Here is a 23,581-nt window from a genome sequence, read left to right as displayed (position 1 = left end):
GGAAGAGAAAATCCAAGGGCCAGTAACTTGATTCTTACCTGGGATCGCCGCGTGGGGATTCAGTGCACTGACCACAGGCGAACCATTCCCATTAATGAAATTATTCTTTATTTTTGAGAACAAATATATATATATTTTAAACGGCATTGTTAAAAGAACATTTTTGAGGAAGAAATACATTATGTGGAGAAATCTGAACTGCTACATTGCATATCCTTACGTTTCCTTAAGTTTAACCATTTAGGGACTTGAGAAATAAGCCCTAAGAAATAGATATGCCTGCCTTACAGGAAAATAACTACGGGGCAAACGACCATTGAAATTGATGCGCTTGAATTAATAATAGTAAAAGAGCTCAATGAGCTATATGCGTCGCCAGAACATAGCAGCAGAAATTAAAAGAATAAGACGTCTGGCTGTGAAATGTGGAGTGCTTGGGTAGGGATAGGATAGCTAGTAAGTTATATAGAATTAAACCCGAAGGAAGAACGGGAGTTGGTGCACTTTGATGAAGGAAGATTGATGTAGCTGAGTAGGATGTTGTAAAGTTGGGTAAATTTTAGAGATTGGAGGAAAATTACTAAGAAAGCTCAATTAAAAAAAAAATCTTAGGAATGTAGCAAAATTCGTGAAATTTGCCATAACCGTGGATACATTGGGACTTCAAAATATTTGGATATTGATGAGTAATTGTCACCGATATCTATGTACGTACTGTGATAGAGAGCGCAATTTTTAAACAATGTGTGAGCCGGAAAAGTGTTTTTTATTATTTTCTTCCGTTATATGTTTTACTGAACTAGTGAAAGTAAAGATGGATCATAAATTATAGATATGCCTTCTGATTAAGTAATCATTTTGAGAATCAAAATTATTTGATGTGAACTATCAAAAGATACGCTCTCAAACAACGTTGGAGTCAGTTCTTGGAAATTAAATCTCCGGATTTTTTTTTGTTTTCTTTTTTTGGTATTGGCTTTCGCCATATAGCCAGCATTGTCTAGGTGCTTATCACTAGAATTAAATAAAGCCATATTAAGAAGTAAAAACTAACTAATGATGCTAAGTGAACAACTGTATTAAAACTCAACTTTGAGGTGAAAATCCTATCAGTCTCAGAAGTGGTGCTTCTCCCTGGCAACTTCCTCATGGTGCTGACGAAGAGTCAACGAACTCTGTATGAGACTTGTCCCAAACCCGGCATTGAAGCAATTTTGCCGCAAGTTCGGCAAAGGCAGTCATCCTCAGAAATCTGGGGAAGAAGTTTTTGGAGAAGGAAGAGAATATATTTTGGGAGCGAGCAGTCCCAAATTTCAGACTCTTTCTTTTTCATTGGCCCAATCCAACGTTTCATGCGACCCTTGCCTAAGGATGGATTGCACTAGGTTGACTGTATCGGAAATTGATACAAGTGGTAAAAAATAATTATTTACACTGACTGAACAACTAAATTAAAACTAACAAACTTTAGGGAAGAAATCCGATCACTGCCTTCTCTTGGTGCACCCCTCGGACAAATGCCCCAAAAGCGGTTAACGAACATGGCATGAGGACTTGCCTTACAGTCAGATTGCGGTTAATTTTGCAGAGAAATACATAGTGCCTCTTGGATTAATTTGTCTTTCCTAGTTTACGAAGGAATGAAGGGCATTTGCCCTCCCAGGAAAGCCTTCCTAAATATAGGACAGTGGAGGAGGAATACCTTGGAGGTAAATTGGCTCAAGTTTTCCTATTTGCTTGCTCTATACGTAACCTGTTCGATCTCATGTGTATTCCAGTAACAGATAACAATGTTATAACCTATAACTTTTAAGATCTTTGAAGTTATCATTTGGACGGTTTTACTAAGTTTAAGTCCGTGCAGGATACTTGAGTTATTTAACGTGGAGTCTGAGATCAAATTTAAATGCCATTAAAAAATAAAAGAATGATAGAATATGGTTAGGACTTCAATTAAGTAAATTTATTGATAAAATTGTAAGACTGTTGTCTTAAAAGTACAAATTCCTCTGTGCTACTGAAGTGCTATTTGATTTGGAAGAACAATTTGAATGCTTAACGCTATCTTAACATAATTTTGAATGAAGAAATAATGTGTTACTTTAAAGGATAAACAAAGTTAATGGGAAGGTAAGTTCTCTACATTGATTTTTTTTTTTGCTCTTGTTAGTGTAGACAAATGCGAAATAAATGCCAAATTTTTATAATTGTGGCGTTTATTTTCTAAATTTTCTTTGAATTTTTCTTATCATTTTTTGACATAAGAATTATTTATGAAAAAAAGATATTTACAGCGTTTAATGAAAACGTTTCAAGTACATTTTGAATTCTTAACTGATTTAAAGGCATGATGAATGGAGAAAAGTTGCCAAAAAGGCCAGACGAAAGAGGTTAAGGAAAGAATTTGCTATTAGAAGAAGTTTACTTATTAAGGAGGGTAAGTTTCGACAGTTTTGATTTTTAGTGTAATGTTTGATCTTTTTAAGGTTTTATAAAATTTAATATGTTAGAAAATTTTATTGACAGCAATATTGTTGCTTTTTTTTTATTATGTTTTATCAAGACCTAATATATTCTGTTGATGATAAGTTTGCTAGTTGCCTTATTTGTTCTGTAGCGGTATGTGGACGTGATTCCACATATTCCTGAAGAAGTGGCATCTTAGCGACGCAGCGGGTATCCCAGTCTAATAACACAAATAATATCTCTAATGCTCCCAGTGTTCTTCGGGTGTTCAGAGGAGTTGATGGATCTATTTAGGTTTAGAGAACACTGATACAAGTCAACCTCTTTATATCTATGAATAACACGGATTTTTTTTTTAATTAACCACTAAACTTTTTTTGTCAACCCTTACATTTGTAGTAGCAGTGGAATGATATCGGTAAATTTCTTTTTCATTTCTAAGAAAGTAGTGACTTGAACCGCACTAAGTAGTCTATTTTAAATATTAAAACAATTGGAATCAAGAGACTAGGTGCCAAAACTTGGAGCCTTGTTTTAGAAAAGTGAACCTCTTACTTCAAAGGCTCCCCCACAGCTATCAAAATCTAAACACGGCTGCCCTACTCATTTGGCTTTTCTGAATATTGGATTCTTTTCTGTGCAGCTCAAGTTTCTTGCCCGACTTTACAAATTCATTGCACTGAATCAAGAGTGAAACCTAAATTTACCATGAAACGCTGATTAGATTTGGGCAAATCTTTGTCTCCCTAGAGTAGACTGTCTATTGTCCTGCCGATGAATGTTCTCTGGCAAAAAAAAAAAAAATCTGAGAAGTATCTGCAAATGATCAATATAGTGGATCAACCCACTAGTACACAATGGCAAAAAGGTGCATTCCTTTTTATGTCATTGCAGAATGTGAATGTGAAACTCAACTAATATACTTTTATCTCTTTTCTTATTTTGGTAAATAATTTTTTATCCTCTTATTTTCCTCGTGGTCTTTCTTTTATCTTTGGAAACACAATGTATCTTTATTTCGCATGTTCATCATCTAGTGCTTCTCTTCGAACCTATCTCTTCTTCCTTTTTTTCGCTATTCGTTTCCTTTGGTATTTATTTTAAATTTATTTTAGAAGAAGAAAAGAAGTTAAAATCACCAGGGTATCAACGATGGTTAAAGGAACAGAAGGAATTAGAAGAATTTGCCGAGGAGGAAGAAAAAAGGGTTCGAAACGAAAGAGAAAAAAAATGGATTGAAGATGAAAAGATGGCTCAAGAGAAGTGGAAAAAAGAACAAGAGTGGATTAAAAAAGAAGCTTTAAGAAGAGCTAGAAAAGAAGTGAGTAATTAATTTTATTTATAAATTATTGTAATATGTCCTATCTCTGTTTAACAATCGCATGAGACATATACATGTGTTTTAAGACAAAAAATACTTCCCAATGTTATTCGAGTAGTATCCTCGTAGTGTAAATTGTTTCTCGGCGATCATAATAATGCATGTAACAGCTCGATAACTGGTAATAACGCTAGCACTTTATGATGAACAAGCTTCTGTTTCCTTCTCTTCGTCGTTTGTCTTCTTTGACTCATTGTACATAGTTTTATTATACACAACACCTAATTGGTATATAGTTGGACGTAAGGCCCGCCTGAAAAATTAAGCAATTACTCTATTTTACTTAGTTTAACAAAGCTTAGTATTTTATTAAGAAAATTTTAGGTCACAATCAATTTTTTATGAAATAAACTGTTCGATGCCGAAACTTTTTAAATCATCAGCAAAATAATTTCTTTTAGAAAAGTGGAAATGAGAAAAATAAATAATAACTAGGTGAGTTGGGAGTTTATAATGTAATGACCACTTTTTTTAACTTCATGCAAACGATCTGTATTATTATGGACAGAACTGATATTTTATAACTTTTCAATCCTCTATTTTATTTTATTTGAAATCATGTTTCAGAAATTAATAAGAGAAGAATGGGAAAGAGAACTAAAAAAAATGGAGGAAGAAAAAGCGAAAAAAAGACAGGAAGAAGAAAATGCGAAAAAGAAAAGGGTACTTGATAATTCATTTCCTTTTTACTAAGTTATTTTTTATTTTTCATTTAAGTGTTTGAGATTCTATCTTTGGTATCCAACAATATTTTTGGATTGCTGCCATCTTTATTTTCTTTTCTTTTAAGTTTCAGCCTCACGTTTTAGAATTTGAATTATTTAGAATTTGAGAGAATCCCATTTCCTATAAATTAATATTCAAGAATTATTAATTACTAGGTAAATATTAAAGTAGATGATTTAGGTATCCCAAAACTAGTTTAAACCGCCTTACACAAATGCGTGTAAACTGCAATGGATCTAAGAATACAACTTTTATTCATAAATTGTAAAGCACTTGTCTACTACTATTGTAGAATGAATGTGAACTATTGTGTTAAAAATGAGATTTTCCTTGTGTTAAATTTTTAAAAACCACATAGCGGCATAATTCTACTTATAGGCTTGTACAAATAAATGATTACACTCGGTCAAGGGAGGATTATATATGTTTAAAAAGTTCTTTTCGGGTAAAATTAAAACAGTTGAGCTCAAGGCAAATTATCTGGAAATGACCATCTTTTAACAAGGTAATATTATTTGAAAAATTCTATATACGTTCCATTTAATGAATGAAAAGGATCGTTGCATATTTTTAGATTGTTTTCTTTATAATTTTCTTGGATTCCAGTATATTGATAAATATACAGCAGCAACTGTGAGAGTTCCAATCTTTTAAATGTAAAAAAATGGAAGATATGTGTTAGGTAACTTTAGGAGCATTTAAGCTACATTCTTTGTTAACAATGAATGGTAGCCCCCTTTTCCAGGATTTTGTTTAATTTTATAGATTTTTTTTAATCAGAATATTTTTTCTTTCTTTTAGATAATTTTATTTCAATCTTAAGAATTAAATTTCAGAATTTAGAATTGCAGGATTTCACTTTATTACTTTTAATTATTTAATTCAAATGAAGTGAATATTTTTGTTCTATATGTATATTCCTTCCCAAAACTTCTTGTTAGAGGAATCTATATTTTAAAATATTATATAGTTTATTATTATTTAATTAACCTAAAGAGTAGGTAGAAAAGGTTTTATTAATATTAATTAATTGTATGCTATGTGATTCTAGGAAATGTTGATCGCTCAAATTGATGATTATATGAACGGCGAACGAGATGATTTACCTGAAGAACTTACAGCTTCTATCGAGACCCAACCAGGAAAGTCTTTATGTCCATTTTTTGCCAAAACTGGATCCTGCAAATACAAAAGTGAATGTTCTAGGTATGAATTTATTTCGCACATTTTGCACAAAATTTGATATACTGTATGTTTTATTTCTTCTAAATTTGATATAAGAATACAACCAATGTAAAAAAATATGTTACAGAAATCATGTACGTCCTGGGATTAGCAAGACACTGTTGTTTCCTGGATTATATTCTCATTTTTCTTTGGATGGAGCTAAACATACTGAGTATGACACTGATGTTTCCTTGGAATATGAATATTCTGAAACTTATAAACATTTTATGTATGTACTTTGCAGATTAATTTTATTAATTAATTTAATATTTAATTTTTGACTTTTATTTTCTAATCCATTGAAAATAAATGTTAATTTCAGCGAGTTCTATAATGATATTAAATATGAATTGGAGAAATATGGAAAGTTGACACAGTTGAAAGTTTGTTTAAATACAGTAGCTCATTTAAGAGGGAACGTCTACGTTAGTTTTAGTTCAGAGAGAGAAGCATTAGTTGTATATAGACGATTCAATGGCAGATTCTATGCTGGTCGTCCTGTTTCAGTGGAATTTATTGATATTCCTGTATGGAAGAGTGCCATTTGTGGTAAGATATATTTAATATAACTAACCAACAGATTTACTTTTGCAATGAACATACTAACTCAATACTGCATTAAATTGAAATTAAAAATTAACCAAGTTCCTTTCTCAACAGACAAATTAGTCTCAACTCTACTCCTATCCCGTGGTCTAACCACATAAAGTATCTCGCCTTTAAATTGTCATCCTAACCCCGAGTTTATTTTTATAAAATTTTATAAAATAATGAATACTCTCGCAATTTCTCATATTGAAATATTGCATTTACCAAATTGATAAATTTTAATGAAATGATTCTTAATTGGAATTATCATTATACTTACATAATTCACTGTGCCTTATTTTTTTTTTATTCATTGTGTTTTAGGTTTGCAGTTCGCTAACAAGTGTCCTAAGGGAGATTCCTGTAATTTTTTGCATGTCTTTAAAAATCCAGGAAGGCAGTTCCATAATGCAGACAGGATGATAGAATTAACTTCGAAAAAAAGGTATAATTTGTACCCTTTACTATAATTAACGTACTTTTATAATGTTTTCTTATATCTATTTACTATTTTTAAATTTTGGTATTTAAATGTTGAATAAAATGAAAAGACTTAAATTTGATATTTATAATAAGTTTGAAAAAATCTGCTTTAAAAATTCACATTTTCTATTTCATAGTTTGCGTTTACTTTAAAGGTGCCATTTACGAAAAAATCTCTGAAAACTGCAAAATCTATTAATTAAATAGCCCTTCTGGTCTGCCAGTTTTCGTCGTATGTCGAATTATTTGTTACGTATTTAATCCTCATTAATATTTAATAGGGGAAAAGTCTATACATAATACTTAAGGAAGTATCTCAATTACCTCCTCACCCAAAAAGGCCCATAATTGAATTTTCCTGGTAAATGAATATTTGTTTATTTGTTGAATATATTGGTTCCAAATGAATATTTTATAACTATTTATAAGCAATAAGTATGTTAAAATTAAAAAAAAAAAAATCGTATGAGCTATTTTCGAAAAAATCTCAAACTACTGAAAAATTGAAGTGGCACATGCGATTGGTTATTTTATCAGATCCGATGGTGGCCCCTACGGAATCTAAAGTTTGACACGATTGCAATTCTATTAAGAAAAAGTACAAATAAAAGCTTGAGATATAACTAAGGTTATAAACTTAGGATTCAAGATTAGCGAGGAATCGGTCAAATAAAACAACTCGTCTTTTTGCCAACGTTTCGACAAATATATTGTCCTCTTTAAGTCAAGGTGTGGCTACGCGGGTTGGTTGAGTTACAGAAACTATAAGTCCTATTGTTTGAAAATATCGATTTAAAACATAATTCTATCGATTAATGATCATCGGAAATTTTCAAAATGACTGTAAAGATTGAACTAACTAACTAAGTAAACTTTTTTTTCTTTTAAGATGTAATTGGTCAGAATCTCCCCCTGATCATGGACATCAACGATCTAGAAAGCGTAGACGATCAAATGAGAGAGACATTACCAGAAAGCATCGAAGGAGATCCCACACTCGTAGAAGCAGCCGAAGAAGTAGAGATTTAAAAAGGAATTCCCATTCAGAGAGAAGACATGAAAAAAAGAGAGATTATTATTACAGTTGGAGTACTAGCAGCAGTTCCAGTGAAGATTCTTAGTTTCTCAATTCAACACTGAATCAAAGTAATTACTGAATAATTGTTATTATTTTTTTTTCCTACTATATTTTCGATTTTATATTTAAAGAGCTTCTTTTTTTAAATTGTAATTATTATGTGATTTTACCGCATAGTAACTGATAGATATTTTTTTAAAGAAGTTAATTCAGCTGAGTTAAAATATCCAAAGGCATTATAGTTTTGTGTTTACTAAGCCTAATACACTTTTGAAGATTTTTTTCTTCCTCATTATAATTAAAATGATTAATTGAATTACAAACATGTTTTAAAAAAAGAGAGCAATAATTTTTCAAAAAAAAGACAACATTTAAGCTTATAAATACAGCCCAAATCAACTTTTTAAATTCTACGACAAAACTCCCAAAACTGTTCCAAAACTCCAGTATCACGATTGTTAAATGCAAACAAACAGAATTCCTGTTTAAAGAGAAATATATCTTAAAAATAATGAGGCAAAAAAAATGATTCAGACAGGTCTAAATATTAAAAAATTCAATAAACCACTAATAAACAAAATATTTTAAACCGGATAGTGAGCTATAAGAAGCTTCTAGGTAGAGAGCTATCAGCTGGATTCGAACCCAGGATCTCCGCGTTCGAATTCAGTATATGCTAACTATCGAGATAATCCCTTCCCCCTAATGTTATTATTAACAAAATATTTTTCATTCTATTTTTAGATTACGTTGTTTCCCAACGATATTTGAGTTAAGTGGGTTAATCTTTTTCAGTTCGGTGAATCCACAGCTCCTCCAAACTCAGCTCAGAAATAACTTAAAACTAATGCTTTTATTCCCTCGAAATAAAATTCCTTTCCTTAAAAGTTGATTACAATTGTTTCTTCCGTACACTAGAAAACTTTAAAAATAGTTGTACTTAAGAAAAGGTTAAAAAAACGTATATGTTTTCAGTTAGTTACCAAAACCTTTACAACTTGCAGTTCCAAAATCTCTATTAAATTTTAAATGTATCATGTCATATTTTATCATATTCTTCATACGTGAAGACCGTCAACGTTTCATGGTGTATTTAAAACTATGTTTTGTTGGTTCGTGACATGAAAAAAAAAGGTTTTATGTTACGCGTTCAAAGTTTTAACCTAACATTTTATTGAGGTGCCAAAAGATAAAAGTATGTGTATGTACCCCTTCTTCGAGGCTCTTTTGAGGTGTGGCACTCTCCTGTCGCAACTTAAATAATTTATAAAAAAAAAGAAGAAATTATTATTAAGAAGGTATCCCTGTACATTTTTGTGCGTATTTGTGTTTTTCTGTAAGCTCTTGAGGGTTCGTGGATTTTTTTTTAAAGAGATGGTTGTTTAAGCCCTAGGGCTGATTTCTGAATTCTCGCGCGAGGTTGTGGAGTTTTAGTCATGATAGTTGCAGCGGTGCTTTTGTTTTCATTCTAAAATTCTCCTCCACAACAATTTCGGGCAATCCCTACAATTCTGCTTAAAGCTCGTTAGTGTTCTTTCTTTCATATTATCAATAAGGCCTTTCTTTCAAATTATAAGTACGGCTATCATTCCTCTTAACCACCACACTCTCCCTTATGACGCTGCTGATTTGTTTACGCTCCCAGATTATTTACTTATTTATTTAAAATTTATTATCAGGGGTAAAATCATTTTACAAGGGTGCTTTTTGTGAATTGGATCATCAAAAGTCCGTTTTTTTGCTATCAATGCAAGTGAAAATAAGTAATATTAAAACTGTCCGGTAGGACAGTTGTATAAGGGTTGACCATCAAAAACTGCACGAAAAAGTGTAACGTTGAAAAACACCCAACTTTGACAATTTTTTTCTATTTTTCTATAAAAGATAAAATTCCCAAATTTTCTTTAAATCTTACTCCAAATTCTCCTTTATAACTATAATTTTTTTGCAACCACCCAGATCTAATAGGTTTCGAGAAAAAAGTTGCCGAAAATGAGCAAAAACGGCTTTTTCAAAAAATGTTCTTGTTCTTGTTCTTCTTCTTCTTGTTCTTGTTGTTGTTCTTGTTGTGACCTTTTTTGTAAACAACGTAGCGCCTAAACGCGTGAACCGATTTTCATGAATGAGGTGTCATTCGATTCGGAACTTTATGTAGATGTGTCTTTTGGGGGTCTCGGCCCTGTACATCGAATGGGAGAGGAGTTAGCCCCCTTTATGTAAGGCCCCCTCCAAAATTATTACTAATTACTCTGTAAATCTTGGCCCTATTTTGATAAAATTTGGTAGGATGATAGGGTTAGGGCTCCCCTACCTAACAATAAAGCGACGATCTGCTCTTACACTTGTTAAGGGGAAGTATAGCAATCGTTTCAAATTATCGACACGTGAACCGATTTTTATGAATGGAGTGTCAATCGAATCGAAATTTTGTACAGATTTGTACTTTAAAAGTCTCGACGCTATGCCTCATAAGGAGGGGAGTTTGCCCCACCCAAATAAGGCCCTTTCTAAAACTATTATTACCAATATTTCTACAAAGCTTAACCCGATTTTGATAAAATTTAGCACGAAGAAGTGATTAAAGCTCCTCTACGTGGCTGTGAAGTGCCATCATGCTCTTACACCTACTAAGAGGAAGTACTGCAATCGTTAAAATTATCAATGAGTGAACCGATTTACATCAATGAATTGTCGTTCGATTCAAAATCTTTGCCTTTTAGAAAGAAGTACTGTAATCGCAGTTTATTTTTCTTGCTCCTCTTAAAAGGAAGTACTGAAATCGCAGTTTAATTTTGCTATTTACGTACAAATACCTTCCTATTTTATATAAAAAGGCTTTCTCAAAAAAATTGTTATTGAGGATGGTTTGGGGACCGCAACTATAACCATTCTTTAAAAAGATCTCTCCAGTGGTAGTTACGGTTCCGATTTAACACCTTATCAGGTTATAATGATAGAATAGCTTATTCCTAATTTTAAAAAAATCCAATCTGTAAAGCAGATATGTAACTTTGCTAATAGACAAAAAGGAAAATCTGTCCAAAAGGTACAAAAATCTCCTTAACAAAAACTTACAGTTTAAAAAGTTAAGTATAAGGGTTGATTAAACGCCAAAAGGTACACAAATCAGCAAGTACCCAACATTTCATTAATACTTCATTGATATTATTTAAGTAATTTTACCGCATTAATTTTCATTAATATTTTTTAAGAATTTATTAGATGTCACATACCCTTATGCTGGCCAGTTCATTCATAATAGTTATAATTGTGATAAAATGTATATTATATCTTCGTATAAATAGGTACTTTATTTTAACTCTATTCCAAATTATTCTTCTGATTCTGAAGTTGTCACATATACATGCATGTTAAATTAGAAAAAGACAAATTTAGAGTCGGCTACTGTTTAAATTTGAATCACGGAGGATTTAAAGCAATATTTCAGTCTTGAATTCGTCTTACCGAAATATTCGTGAGGACAAATAACACACAGTTAATAACAAGTAGATTATTCAACATTATTTATTCATTTCTCAATTGTAATTTAATTTAGTTCCCCTAATTTTACTTATGGTAAAATACTGGAATAATTAGCTGTCCTAAAAATATGCATATCTTATTTATTTTATATTACATATACACAACATTGTGGGAAGAACACCTAGATTGAGAATGTAATTGAAGAAAACTATATTATTTGCGATAAAGCCAGATAATTATTACCTATTATTATAAACGTTTGACTACTTCATACAATAACAATTACTTTAATCGCAGAATGAACTTAAACCGACGATTTTTATTTAAAAATAAAAATAAATAAAATCATTGATGTATGTTGGTGTAAGCAGTTTTTAAAAAAGTTTATGAATTTTTTAGCCTCATATTTTTTTATTTTTTATAACGTTTTCTTTTTCACCAGTGATTAATAGTTTGATTATTATAGATAAATAGATATTACAGTCAATCTAAGTTAAATGGTGTGCTACTTGAACAAATATTTTGTAGATGAAAATGGCCAGCATAAGGGTATGTGACATCTAATAAATTCTTAAAAAATATTAATGAAAATTAATGCGGTAAAATTACTTAAATAATATCAATGAAGTATTAATGAAATGTTGGGTACTTGCTGATTTGTGTACCTTTTGGCGTTTAATCAACCCTTATACTTAACTTTTTAAACTGTAATTTTAAATTAATTCGAAGGTCGAATAAAATTTTTTTTTTATATAGTAGTGAATTGCAGTAAGAAGTTTTACCAGATTATTTAAAGCTGCAGTGGTTCTTGTAATAGACTAAAAAAAAGTATATGATGCATTTCATTTTCATTTTTTTGGAGTAAGGTTATTTCCCTTATAGGCCAACTGTAAATAATCTTGAATTACTTTTTTTTTTCTATGTAGGAGGCGGCCATAAATATTAAAATATCATTTAAAAATAATTAGTATTACTTTGCCCTTGGTAAGTAAATATGGTAATGTTCTAATCGGTCGCTGATGTCATTAAAGTATAAAAAGCATAGAAGTTGCTTAAACCAACCTTGATTCCTATCAAATAGAGCACGAATTCTTCCATTTCTATTATTACCTCCCTGATATTAATCTATATTTTGGTAATAAGTGTAAAGTTCAATGGATTGTGTGTACAAATAATTATTTTTCTGAAAATAGTTAAACCTTCCTAAGCTGACAATATCAAAATTCTAAGAGTTAAAATGAAGTACATTATTCTACTGTTAACAGTTTTACAAAACATCAAATTATTACATTCTCAAACTGAACGAAAGAGGAAGTATGATGAAAAAATTTAAGACTTATTTCAAAATATTAACAGAAATCGCCATTCTTAAAAAAAAAAAAAATGTAACAACCAAATAAATGAACAATTTTTAATTCCCAGAGAAACAATAAAAATAATATCTTTGCAAGTATTAGGCAATGATATCTTTTTTAATTTGCATGAGAACTTAGTAGTTTACACACAGCTGCTTGAGAAATAACAATTAATTAATCGCAAAATATGTATTTCATGAATAAGTAATATATTATAATAGACCCTTACATTCATAAAATCAGAAATTTCTCTTCTTACAGACCCAAAACCAGTGAAAATGTTCACAGCAAAATTAGCAGTCTCTTGTTTTTAATTTATTTATTATTTTTTAATTTTAGCTCTTCATATTATGGAATTTATCTTTGAAAACAGAGTCAAATCATTAATATTCCAATTTAAGGGGCATAAATAGAAAATAAAATAGATAAATTTTGATCAAAATATTAACAGCAATTGTTATAAAAGCATTGTTTGATCACTCACTTTCCTCTATCATTATAATTGTTACAGATTACCTCTAGCTATCAAAATCCACTTTATTCTATCTATAATATTCTCACCGTTTATATTATCTTTGTCTTTTGAGCCAATATATAAAAGACTTAATTGAATTTTTTTGTAATATGTATTACTGATTTTATAATTAACTACTATTGTTGCGATATATTTTCTCATCAGGTTTATTTCAGTTATCAGTACAATAATTTTATTTTATTAAATTCTCTTAGATTCCCTGCCTTTACTATTTACTATTTTGAGCAATATCATAGAAAACTTACGCGATTAGCTGCTAATGAATTTTTCGACGGGCTTGGGGATTCTCTTTATGTTGCTACAACTATTTGGGTCTATTTTTCCACGCTTTGTTGGCTGCACTTCTGCGTCATAATTAAGGTTTAGTGGCAAATAGTCACCCAGACTGTACATGTACATATACTTTTACTTATCGAAATGTCCATCCAGACAATCTGGCATTACCTTGAATTTAATTTTTAGTATTTTTTTAGCCTTCTTAGACTGGATGTCGAAGAAAATTACGATTCTGGAATTGATTATCCTTTTATTGTAATCTCATCGCTTAATGTATTGTAATCAGTAATACTGTCCGCAGTTTTCCTAGGCTTACATCATAACTCGGTTTCTCCCTCGTCTTTCTTGGAACCGGTCCAAGGACCGTGTGGAGTCTTAAGCACTTAGTAAGTTCTTCATTTTTAATAACTGTCAGTTATTTAATGATTATTGTATTGTTTATAGAGATCAAGTGACCTAAATTATTATTTATAGATATTAATAGAAAAAAAAAATTAGAAAGTGTGTTGTATCCTAAATGAAAGAGTACAACCTCTTCAACGTTCCTCCTCATTTATTGCGGAGCTCTTAAGGAAATTCTGTCTAAAATGCCACATTAGAACAGATTATGTCATTACTGTCAAGAACAACTAATCTTTGCGAAGAAATAGCAACTTTTTTTTTTTTCAATAAGAACCATTAGAAAAATAACAAGAGATTTTTTTGTTTTGTAATTAATTCATTTGATTTTTCTTCAAATTACATTTTGAAAAGTTCACCCTGATCTACCAAACTTATTTAATAAATGTGCTTAACAATGACCCACTTTACTATGGAAGTAAAACCAATAAATAAAGATGGTTCATGTTTATGTGTCATCAGTAATTAGTGTAATTAGTGTGATTTAATATTTTTTTAGAGAAGATATAAAACTTAATTGGAGGTTTTGATATTGAAGGATGTTAGTTTTTTTTTTTTCTTATAAACCTAGGCCTTGACCATGGGATTTTTACTATGATGTGAATGTGTACTGCAGGAGTGGAACTGAGTAACACATTCTTCGCATAAAGAGGTTAAAGGTTATTAACATATCAATAAGAGACCTTGGGAATATTGAATATGTCTTCTTCTTCTTCTTCAACAACTCGTGTATCTTTAAAAAAGCTGGACTCTCACTTCTGATTTTCTATTTATACTAGGTTGTTCTGAAATCTAACTTAAAAATCTTATACGATAACTTTTAAACTTTCACCAGGGAATTACTGACATTGATTTTATTTTTATTTTTTGAACGTTTCCTAGAGTTGGTCTTAATAAAATATTTTAATTTTTTAAACATCGAATATGAGAGTTCCGTAACACGTTCTCTTGAGGCATTTCTCTCAAATTGATTGAAATTGTTTTTTTTTTAAAAAAGTTGATTTTATCCGCCTAGCATGTTCTTAGTAGCTTCTGATCGGTTTCAGATTTTCATCTATCACTAGATGGTGACTCATCTGTTTGAATAATTTGGCTTCCTTTATGTTTCTGTTATACATTACACTTGCTGAATGAGTATGTTACAGAAACTTAGTGAAATGAATCTACCACTACTGATAGATAAAAATCAGAAAACGGTCCAAAGCAAAAATATGCATGCTAAAAATAAACTAAAAAAAATAAATAAATAGAAAAAATAAGTAAATAAAAATAAAATAAATAATTAATAAATAAAAATTAAATAAATAATAAATAAGGATAAAATCAGCGATATTATCTGGTACTGAGGATCCAATCACATTTTCAACAATAGACTTGAAGTTCGAAAATTTTCACTAGAAGTTTTGGTACCCCCTAACTCCAGCGAGGTAGTGAGACTGACTTTGGTACAGAAATTTAGAGGAAACACTGATTAATTTTGGGGAATTAGTAATTATTATCAGATATAATAAAGTGATACATTACATTCTCCACTATATATTTGCTTGGGCTAATTTTTAAATTTGGAGGTGTATGATTCCAAGTTGTAAATTCTGGTGACCACAGAAAAACCATTTTCCTGAAATAAAAGTGATGGAAATTTTTTGATGGATAAATAAGTGTAATAAGATAATGTTAATAGGGGTAATGAAAAGTGAAGTAAATAATTATAGCCATTTTTAGAACATCTTAAAAACTGAACAAGTCTCTAGTAAAGCCTAGTAAAAGCCTCAAGTAAAGACGCATTGCCCGTTTGTATCTGCATCGAAATCTGAGGCGATAAATAATTGTAATAAAAATAGAATATAAAGTTGAAATTATCTGCGGCTTTTCGTTTACACATCCAAACTCATATCATAGAAATTAAAAATGGTGTATAGATAGATAGATAGAAGGAAAACTTACACTTTTTATAAACAAAAACACTTAAGACAATGGACAATTTGTCCATCTGCCAAGTTACCTTCTAATTGAAAATAAAATGATTTTTAATTATTACAAAATAAAATAACATAATTAGTTTGAATTCAAAATAAAATGTACATCTGAACCTTAAAATTTTCAGGTTTTTTTACCTTCCTTACGATCTTCTTATAGGTCTTTACGTGAATGAATAATGAAGAATCCTTTATTCATTCATTATAGTGGTCTATTAAAAATTTTCTATATGTGGATGCCCTGGTCACGTACTGGTATAGATGGTTCCAGTTTTTACCATTTAGATATTGAATCACTTCCTCCCTTGACAACTGGGCTTTCCCCAACCACCTGCTACGGTACTCATTCAGCACAGGACATACCGCTAAAAAGTGAAAACAGTCTTCTTTTTCAGATCGATTGCACATGGTACAAAGTCCGCTCGAGTCCGTGGAAAAGGGTTTAAAATTTAGGTTTAACAGTTGGCATCTCGACCGAAACAACACTCCCATATAGTGCAATTTATTTACATTCGTAATGTAACTTCGAGGACTTTCTCCTAATAACAATTCACCAAAAATGGTGTATACATAAATTTGTAGGCAAAATTCGCTAAACAAAAAAAAAAAAAAATAAAAAGGTTGTCATCGGATTTGGGGAACCCAAAAATGTGTATTACCCATAAAAAATCAATTTGAAAAAATGTTGAGTTTCAAAAAGTGCAAGTTGAAACAAAAAAAAAAAAAATGTGTAAACAGTAAACGATAAACTATTGTTTAAGAAAAGTGAAGAAGTGTTTATGGATTTGGCCCGTAAAGTTTTGACAACCCTTGTTCGCGAGGAGAAAATTTATTCATTGATGGCATCTTGAAAATACCTACTTAAATTGATTACAAAAACCTTTGTTAGAAATGACTGGTAAAGAAAATGGTAACATTATTGCACTCACAAAATTGAGGTACATATATTTTCAAGTATTTTGATTAAATTAGATTCAGTCGCGTCATTGGGACCTGATCTGAAGTCATTGGCGCCCAAAGTTTTTTTTTTCAGTGCACTTTTGGGCTCCTGCCAGTTTTTCTCTCGTTACAGACAACACTGTCCATCATCGGACAGCGAGCAATAAAAAGTTTTTAGAACAAGAAAATCTTACGGCTAGTAGCTGGATTCGAACCCGTGATCTCCGCGTTAGAATCCAATATTCGCTAACCACTCAGCAAAAATCCCTTCCGTATTATTTAGATTCTATTATTTCAATTTTTGTTTAATTCTATATGAGGTACTTGTTCTACTAAGCCGGATCTCCTTTGTGTCAAATACATATACAATGTACACTTCCCGTTTATTATTTTTAACAGCTGACTTGAGCAATTATGTTAATTTTACCAGTTCTTTTTAGCTGTGATGCGATTAGTTCAACTTTAACATATAATGAGTAAAGATTATCTTCTTTAACCTTGGGTATATTTTATGGATAAATCTGAATATTTGACTAATAGGGGAAATCCCGACATTAGACATTTAACTATGGATAGTCAATGAATGTGAGTTTATTTAAAAAATATTATTTAAATTAAATTATGACTTTGTTTCATCAATTAATTTTTTTTTATCTTCACCAGTAACCGTTACTTTAGGGTGACTTTTTATTTTAATGCTTATCCCTGAAATAGCCGTTTCAGTAATATTAAAGACCATAATTGTAAAGCGAAAAGTCTGTTTCGAAAAAAATTTACCAATCGAATTTACCACAAATAGATGATTGACATTTTTAAAAAACATTATCTTTGTGCGTATGTGTTTATAATCTTAGAAATTTAATTGACAAATAATAAAAGAAGTAGGAATCCTGAGAATCAGGATTTACTTTAAACCATGGTTTAAGTTAAGTTGTAACTCTAGACCTCTATGTAAGTAGGGCTGCGAGTGGTCACATATCTTCATATAAGAATTTGAGTTAGCGTAACAAGTACGTGTTGTTACATTTTGATTAAGGCCAGACAAATTAAGTTAAGTAAAATTCGATAAACATTGTTTTAATAATTTCATTGAAGGAAGGTATATTAGCTCAGTGGTTAACGTATACTGGATTCCATCGCGGAGATCATAGTTTATTCAGGGTGACCAGAGTTATATGCTCCACCCACTTTTTTTTTAAACGGCGGGAAATTTCGAAAAAATAAAAAACACGTATTTCATAATCCTGCCTGCCTAGATCTTGTCTTTGCCACCATAAGTGCTGCTACAAGCAAAGCATGGGAGTCCAGAGTTTTGGCTTGCCTCTCGGTTAATTGTGCCCAGTTTGAACAGATTCTTTAAAAAAAATAACTTAATTTTGACAATAAACTGAAATTTGTTTTTCATATTTTAAATTACCATAACTTTTGAAAAACCTAACCGATTTCAAAAAATGTTTTTTTGTTTTTTTTAGGAGCTCAAATACTATAAAAATATGCAAACAAAATATAACGTTCCATTTGAATAATCAAAGTTGGATGCTGTATCTCGAGGTTCAGGGGTTTAAAAAACGGGCCAATCACTGAAAATAAACTAGACTAAAAATTATTAAATATGTGTTTTTTATTTTTTCGTAATTTCCCGCCGTTTAAAAAAAAAGTGGGTGGAGCATATAACTCTGGTCACCCTGTAGATGATTTTTGATGTATTCGAACAATTTTTTGATTAAATCCTAAATAATATTTTAGTGTATTTTTCGGATCGATAGAAATAAACTGTTGGCCAAAAAAAAGTGCACCATCCACAAGGTGTTAAAATGTAGCTTGAAACTTAATTTCCCCAAAGACCTCTACGACTGACAGTATTGAATGCCTCCATCAGGGTCTCCGTACTTGAGGTACTGAAGGATGGTTTGAATCCAGACGACTTGAGTTTTCCCATTTATATGCTGATATTTGCATCAGTAATTACTGTTTTCTATCCATTTTTGGCGTAGAGGAAATCTTTGCACTATTTCTCATAAAATTCTTGGACTAAGACTGCTTGTTTTGCAAATGATCATTGTACCATGCACTTCTTTTTTTTTATATTTATTTTTTTTAAATTTTTTTCCCTAATCGAAATAATTTGCTACTTAAGTTAATGTAATGCTCTGAGAAAGTTTCAAGCCTGATTTGGGCGATGCAATGATTATGGCTAATTGATTACTTGATAACGTACTTCGTATTTGACAGTAGTGCTACTACTGTCGCTGGGTTGGTTTACCCTTATTATCTGCAATTTTCTGTCCAATCAGCTAGATAAAAATAACTTATACTCAGCATAATTTAACTCTTGTAGAAACCTTATCAGTTATAATTGGAATAAGTAGGAGTCATCTGGTGCCCCTCCAGAGACACTTAGTTACACAGATATGAAATCTCCTCCGACAGGAAACTAAAAATGATAAAGAGAGAAAAAGAAATGATTTAAAATATGATTGCATTATGTAAATTATATTTTGTTTACGTTTTCTAGGTGTTAAAAGGAAATGGAAAAAATTGGATGGCGGTCCATTTCAGGTATTTTTCATTTTCTCCAAATTCATTTGAATTAATGACAAATAATTTTTTGCCTTCCTGATGATTATACAAAGTAAGATGACTCTCCAGGGCAAACAATGTATCAAAAGAATGGTAAGTCATTGTTCGTTTATTCTGTATAAAAATTAGTAGAATATTACCTAGAGAGGTGCCCAGCTTTAGGTACCTGTTCTGAACGAGATTTTTAGTTTCTGAACGCTGTGCGAGGGAAAATTCGAGCGAAACATCTTTACAGACTACTTGGCGACGCTCCAAATTACGCTTAATATACAATACTATCCTCAAACCTATGTGGACTTACGGACTAGAGCTGTGGGGTTCAGCAAAACATTTCAGTCGAAATACTACTCCGACAGATAGTTGATGTTCCTCTCTAGTTGGCTAACCTCACTCTTCACAGTGACCTCAACATCCTATTCGTACAACCAACTTGCCAAGATAAAATATCAAAAGTTCCATACTGCTCTCTCTACTTGATCTAATCTTCTCGTACTACCTCTCGCCTCCTCTGACATTCCTAACAATCCTCCTCGCCGACTGGATCATCAAGGGTCCCGGAACTTCCTTGAGAACTGTACATCTAAATGTGTGCACAAAACAAAATGAACAAAGTGAGTAAATGGTATTTGTTGTTGAGGGATTCCTTCGCTAAGTTTCAGTTTGGACCTGCTTCAGCACCCTATACAATGTTTCAGCTACCAGCGATTGTTAGTTAGTTTTTTGAAAAATTGAATTTAAAAACATTCATATCATATTCTAGAACCAAGTTTTTCGAACTCAGAGAATCTTAAAATAGATGTTGCCGGTGAAATTTAATTTAAAAAATATGACTTGATCGCAATTAAGCGAATTAAGTAAGCAAATAAATGGAAGAAGTATTGGTAGTAATTTATAAGACTTATTTAAGTACTACAAAGAAATAATGCTATCAGTAATATGTTTCAGATAAATGCGATAGATTTTCTAATGGGTTGCTTTGTTGTAAGAGCAAGACATTTTAGAGAGAGTTGGGACAAAAATGAAAACTAAGTACATGAATAAAGAGGTAAGGGATTAGCTACGCGGTTAGCGTATTGGATTCCCACACGGAGGTCCCGGGTTTGAATCCAGCTGCTGGCTCCTTAGATTTTCTCTTCCTAGGAGCTTCTTACAGCTCACTGTCCGGTGATGGAGAGTGTCTATAACGATAGAACACCTAGAGGAGGCCGGCAGTGTACTGAAAAAAGCTCCAGGCGCCATTAACCTCAGATGTTGACGCGCCTTAAATCACAAAAAAAGAAAGAGTATTGAATAAAGTTGGGCTTCCAGTTGACCTTCACCTTGCTAGGAAAGTTTAGCTTCTTGAGATATTTCATTTATATGAAAATATTTAATAAAATAATTACGCTGTCTGCATTTTTGTTTTTATTCACATAGAAAGCATTTAGACAGTTGAAGAATAGTTTCTTTTGGGGCATTTATGCTTATTTGATGCACTACGGAGTGAATGTAGATAAAATGGATATTGACTTCATCGATTCGACACAGTTTGAGTTATAAATGCTTGGAATAATCCCCTATAAAAGTGATGTAAATTATCTACAGTTGTCAGCTAAAGAAGCACCATTAATCTTTTAAAAGGAATTAAGAAACCTATTAAGTGTTGCCTAAAAAAAGGAAAAAAAAAACAAACAGACTAGAATGATGTAATAGACTTAAAAGAGTAGAAGACTGATAAAAACTTCGTGACCGGACACAGTTTACCAAGTGTAAAATGTTTTGTCTTTAAAATATTCACAAGCAGGCCACCAAGTCACACAACATCGAAAGACAGCAGTGAAGCAGAAGAAGATATAGACAAAATTCACTTTCTATTAGTATTGTATAGGTAAAGACCACTAGAATAGAAGAAAGAAAATAAACAAAAATATAAACAGACCTTCTTTTTTTTTGTGTGACACGTAATAAGTGTGTAAACATGATGAGGAGACGATGGGAGTGGTGTTTGAAATGTCTATGCCAACAAGATAGTTACGTGGCCAGTCGAATCCACACTACCTAACAGTACAGGAGAGATATCTGAATAGCCCAATCGAAAGTGCTGCATACATGCACTATTGTTATTCATAACAACATTAAATGTTAAATTAAAAAACCAAAAAGAGATGTCCAAGAAAGTATTGTCCGAAATGAACAATGGAATGGTTTGTTACTTATATGTTCAATATTTGAATTAGTTGTTACTCAATCACAAATAATAATAATAAGATGACGCGCCTTAAATCATTTAAAAAAAAGTAATAATAAACGTTATTTGTTTGGCAACTTATTTCTAACTAACAAAACTTACAATAAAAATAAATAAATAAACTAAATTTTATACATTTGAATAAATAATTGGTGATGTGATAATACATCTTTGGAGATTTTAAGTTTTATTCGAAGTCGTTTTGTTTTCCATTGGCCGGTTTTCAATCTAGTCTATATGCTGTGTACGAATCTATGAGCTGTCCTGTCAATGTAATGTAGTCTTATCTTTGAGTTATGCTTTTGTTGGTTTCATAAGAGCGTAGTGCTAGTGTGGTCTGTGTTATTTTGAAATATTTGCAAGTTGTTCATTTTGTTATTTAGCTCTGTACGGAACATTTTAAGTGAAAAGGCTTGAATATATGTATGAATGATTAGAAAAAACTAGAACCCTGTAGTTTCCATGGTGTTCGTCGGTTGATGAATATTGTCACAATACATTGTGAGTTTGTTTGTTTGGACGAGTCCAAATTATTCTTGTATTAATTTGTAAACCATTTTAGTGTTTGTTTTCTAATCACTTTCTTTCATTTATAAAACAAGTCAATTTTATCTTAATTTTTTATTCAAGTTTTTTCCCTTCTTCTTCTTCTTCAAGGATTATTGATTTTAAGAAGATTCTGGAGAACATAACGTTTCCATCGGCTATATCACATAATATTGAAGTAAACTATCTCTATTGTACGTATTCTAAATTCCCAGAAAAATAATTACGCAAATTCGAATATAAGAAAGTAATGTAATGAGATTTTCTACTTTTTCAAACTATCAGATAAGGAAAGTATTGCGAACATTTCAAATTTTCGATGTCTAATTTTCTTCGGAAATATCTGTTTTGATGTCTGAAGCTACTACGCATTTAATAAACACGTTCAATAAAATTTTATTAGTGGAAAATTGTCAATAAGAATTATATAGTAAGCGTAAGTTTGTGAGTTTCACACAAATTTTGTTCTTTTGTTTTCAGTTGATTTGGAAAATAAAAGGTGGAATTACATCAGTGCTAAACATAGTCATGTATTGGAGAGCAACTCAAAAGAAAGACTCCGGAGGTAGAAGCTGAAGGGAACTAAAGAGCGGTACAGTCATAGTACCCAAAAATTAAATTGAAATAGAAATATTTCTTTTGAAAGACTCTTGTTATTAAAATTTTAAAAATTGATTAAAAAGGGTTATTTATTAAATTCTTAACCTTTATTTAATTTTATTGTTTTTATTTTGTAAAATACAAGTGTTCAAGTAAAAGCAAAGATGTGTTTACTCTTGAATTGGTTTGTTGTCTAGAAACGTTTTTTTTATTCTTGAATTTTTGTAATACTGTTGTTTATAAGGTTTTTTTTTTATACTTTTATTTTATACAAATATTTTGTAAACTATTTTTCGTCCTTATCTTCTATTTTTCATTAGATCTTGAAATAGAATTTTCCTCAGCGAAAAAGGCTACCAGTTGTCTAAAATTTATTTATTCCTTATTACCTATTTTCTAATATTTATTTGACTAGTAAATAGCAGTAGTAATGGATTAGCAGAATTATTAGTGTTAGAAGTAATACTATTTATTGGCTAGTATTTTAGTATGAATGGTTAGATTAGGACTTTTATTAAGGCGTAGAAAGAAATTTCCAAAATATTTCATAGGTTCATTTCAGTTTAGGCCGTAGTAGGGTTTACAAGAAGTTTTGGTAAAAGCATTAAACTCCTAGATAGTAAGTACAATAAATAGTCTATTTAGCGTGGATGATATTACTATTTACACAATTAATATAAAATAAACACAAAGTACTTTAAAAAGCTTGCTTATAT

General features: G+C 31.0%; 1 protein-coding gene across 3 annotated transcripts; it reads left to right on the top strand.

Annotated features, from left to right (window-relative positions):
* Positions 1-1,529: 1,529 nt before the first annotated feature.
* LOC141455930 (uncharacterized) lies at positions 1,530-23,221 on the top strand. Of its 3 annotated transcripts, XR_012459541.1 has the most exons (12): positions 1,530-2,130; positions 2,346-2,437; positions 3,582-3,787; positions 4,415-4,510; positions 5,625-5,779; positions 5,886-6,029; positions 6,123-6,349; positions 6,713-6,833; positions 7,761-8,017; positions 13,900-13,984; positions 19,428-19,585; positions 22,746-23,221. XR_012459541.1 is itself a non-coding variant. In XM_074131436.1 (10 exons), the coding sequence occupies exons 1-9, from the start codon at positions 2,123-2,125 to the stop codon at positions 7,990-7,992; spliced, it is 1,281 nt and encodes a 426-aa protein (XP_073987537.1). In that variant the 5' UTR covers positions 1,530-2,122; the 3' UTR covers positions 7,993-8,017; positions 22,746-23,221. The 3 variants fall into 3 exon arrangements, 1 of the variants encoding a protein (XP_073987537.1); XR_012459540.1 differs by lacking the exon at positions 13,900-13,984 and having other exon boundaries at positions 1,531-2,130; XM_074131436.1 differs by lacking the exons at positions 13,900-13,984; positions 19,428-19,585.
* The last annotated feature ends 360 nt before the right edge of the window (positions 23,222-23,581 follow it).

The sequence above is a fragment of the Rhodnius prolixus genome, unplaced genomic scaffold (genome assembly GCF_049639745.1).
Source record: "Rhodnius prolixus isolate KJV_2025 unplaced genomic scaffold, Rpr scaffold_4, whole genome shotgun sequence".
NCBI classification, from domain to species: domain Eukaryota; kingdom Metazoa; phylum Arthropoda; class Insecta; order Hemiptera; family Reduviidae; genus Rhodnius; species Rhodnius prolixus.
The sequence above is the reverse complement of the archived record's forward strand: the minus strand, read 5'-3'. Positions and strand labels throughout refer to the sequence as shown.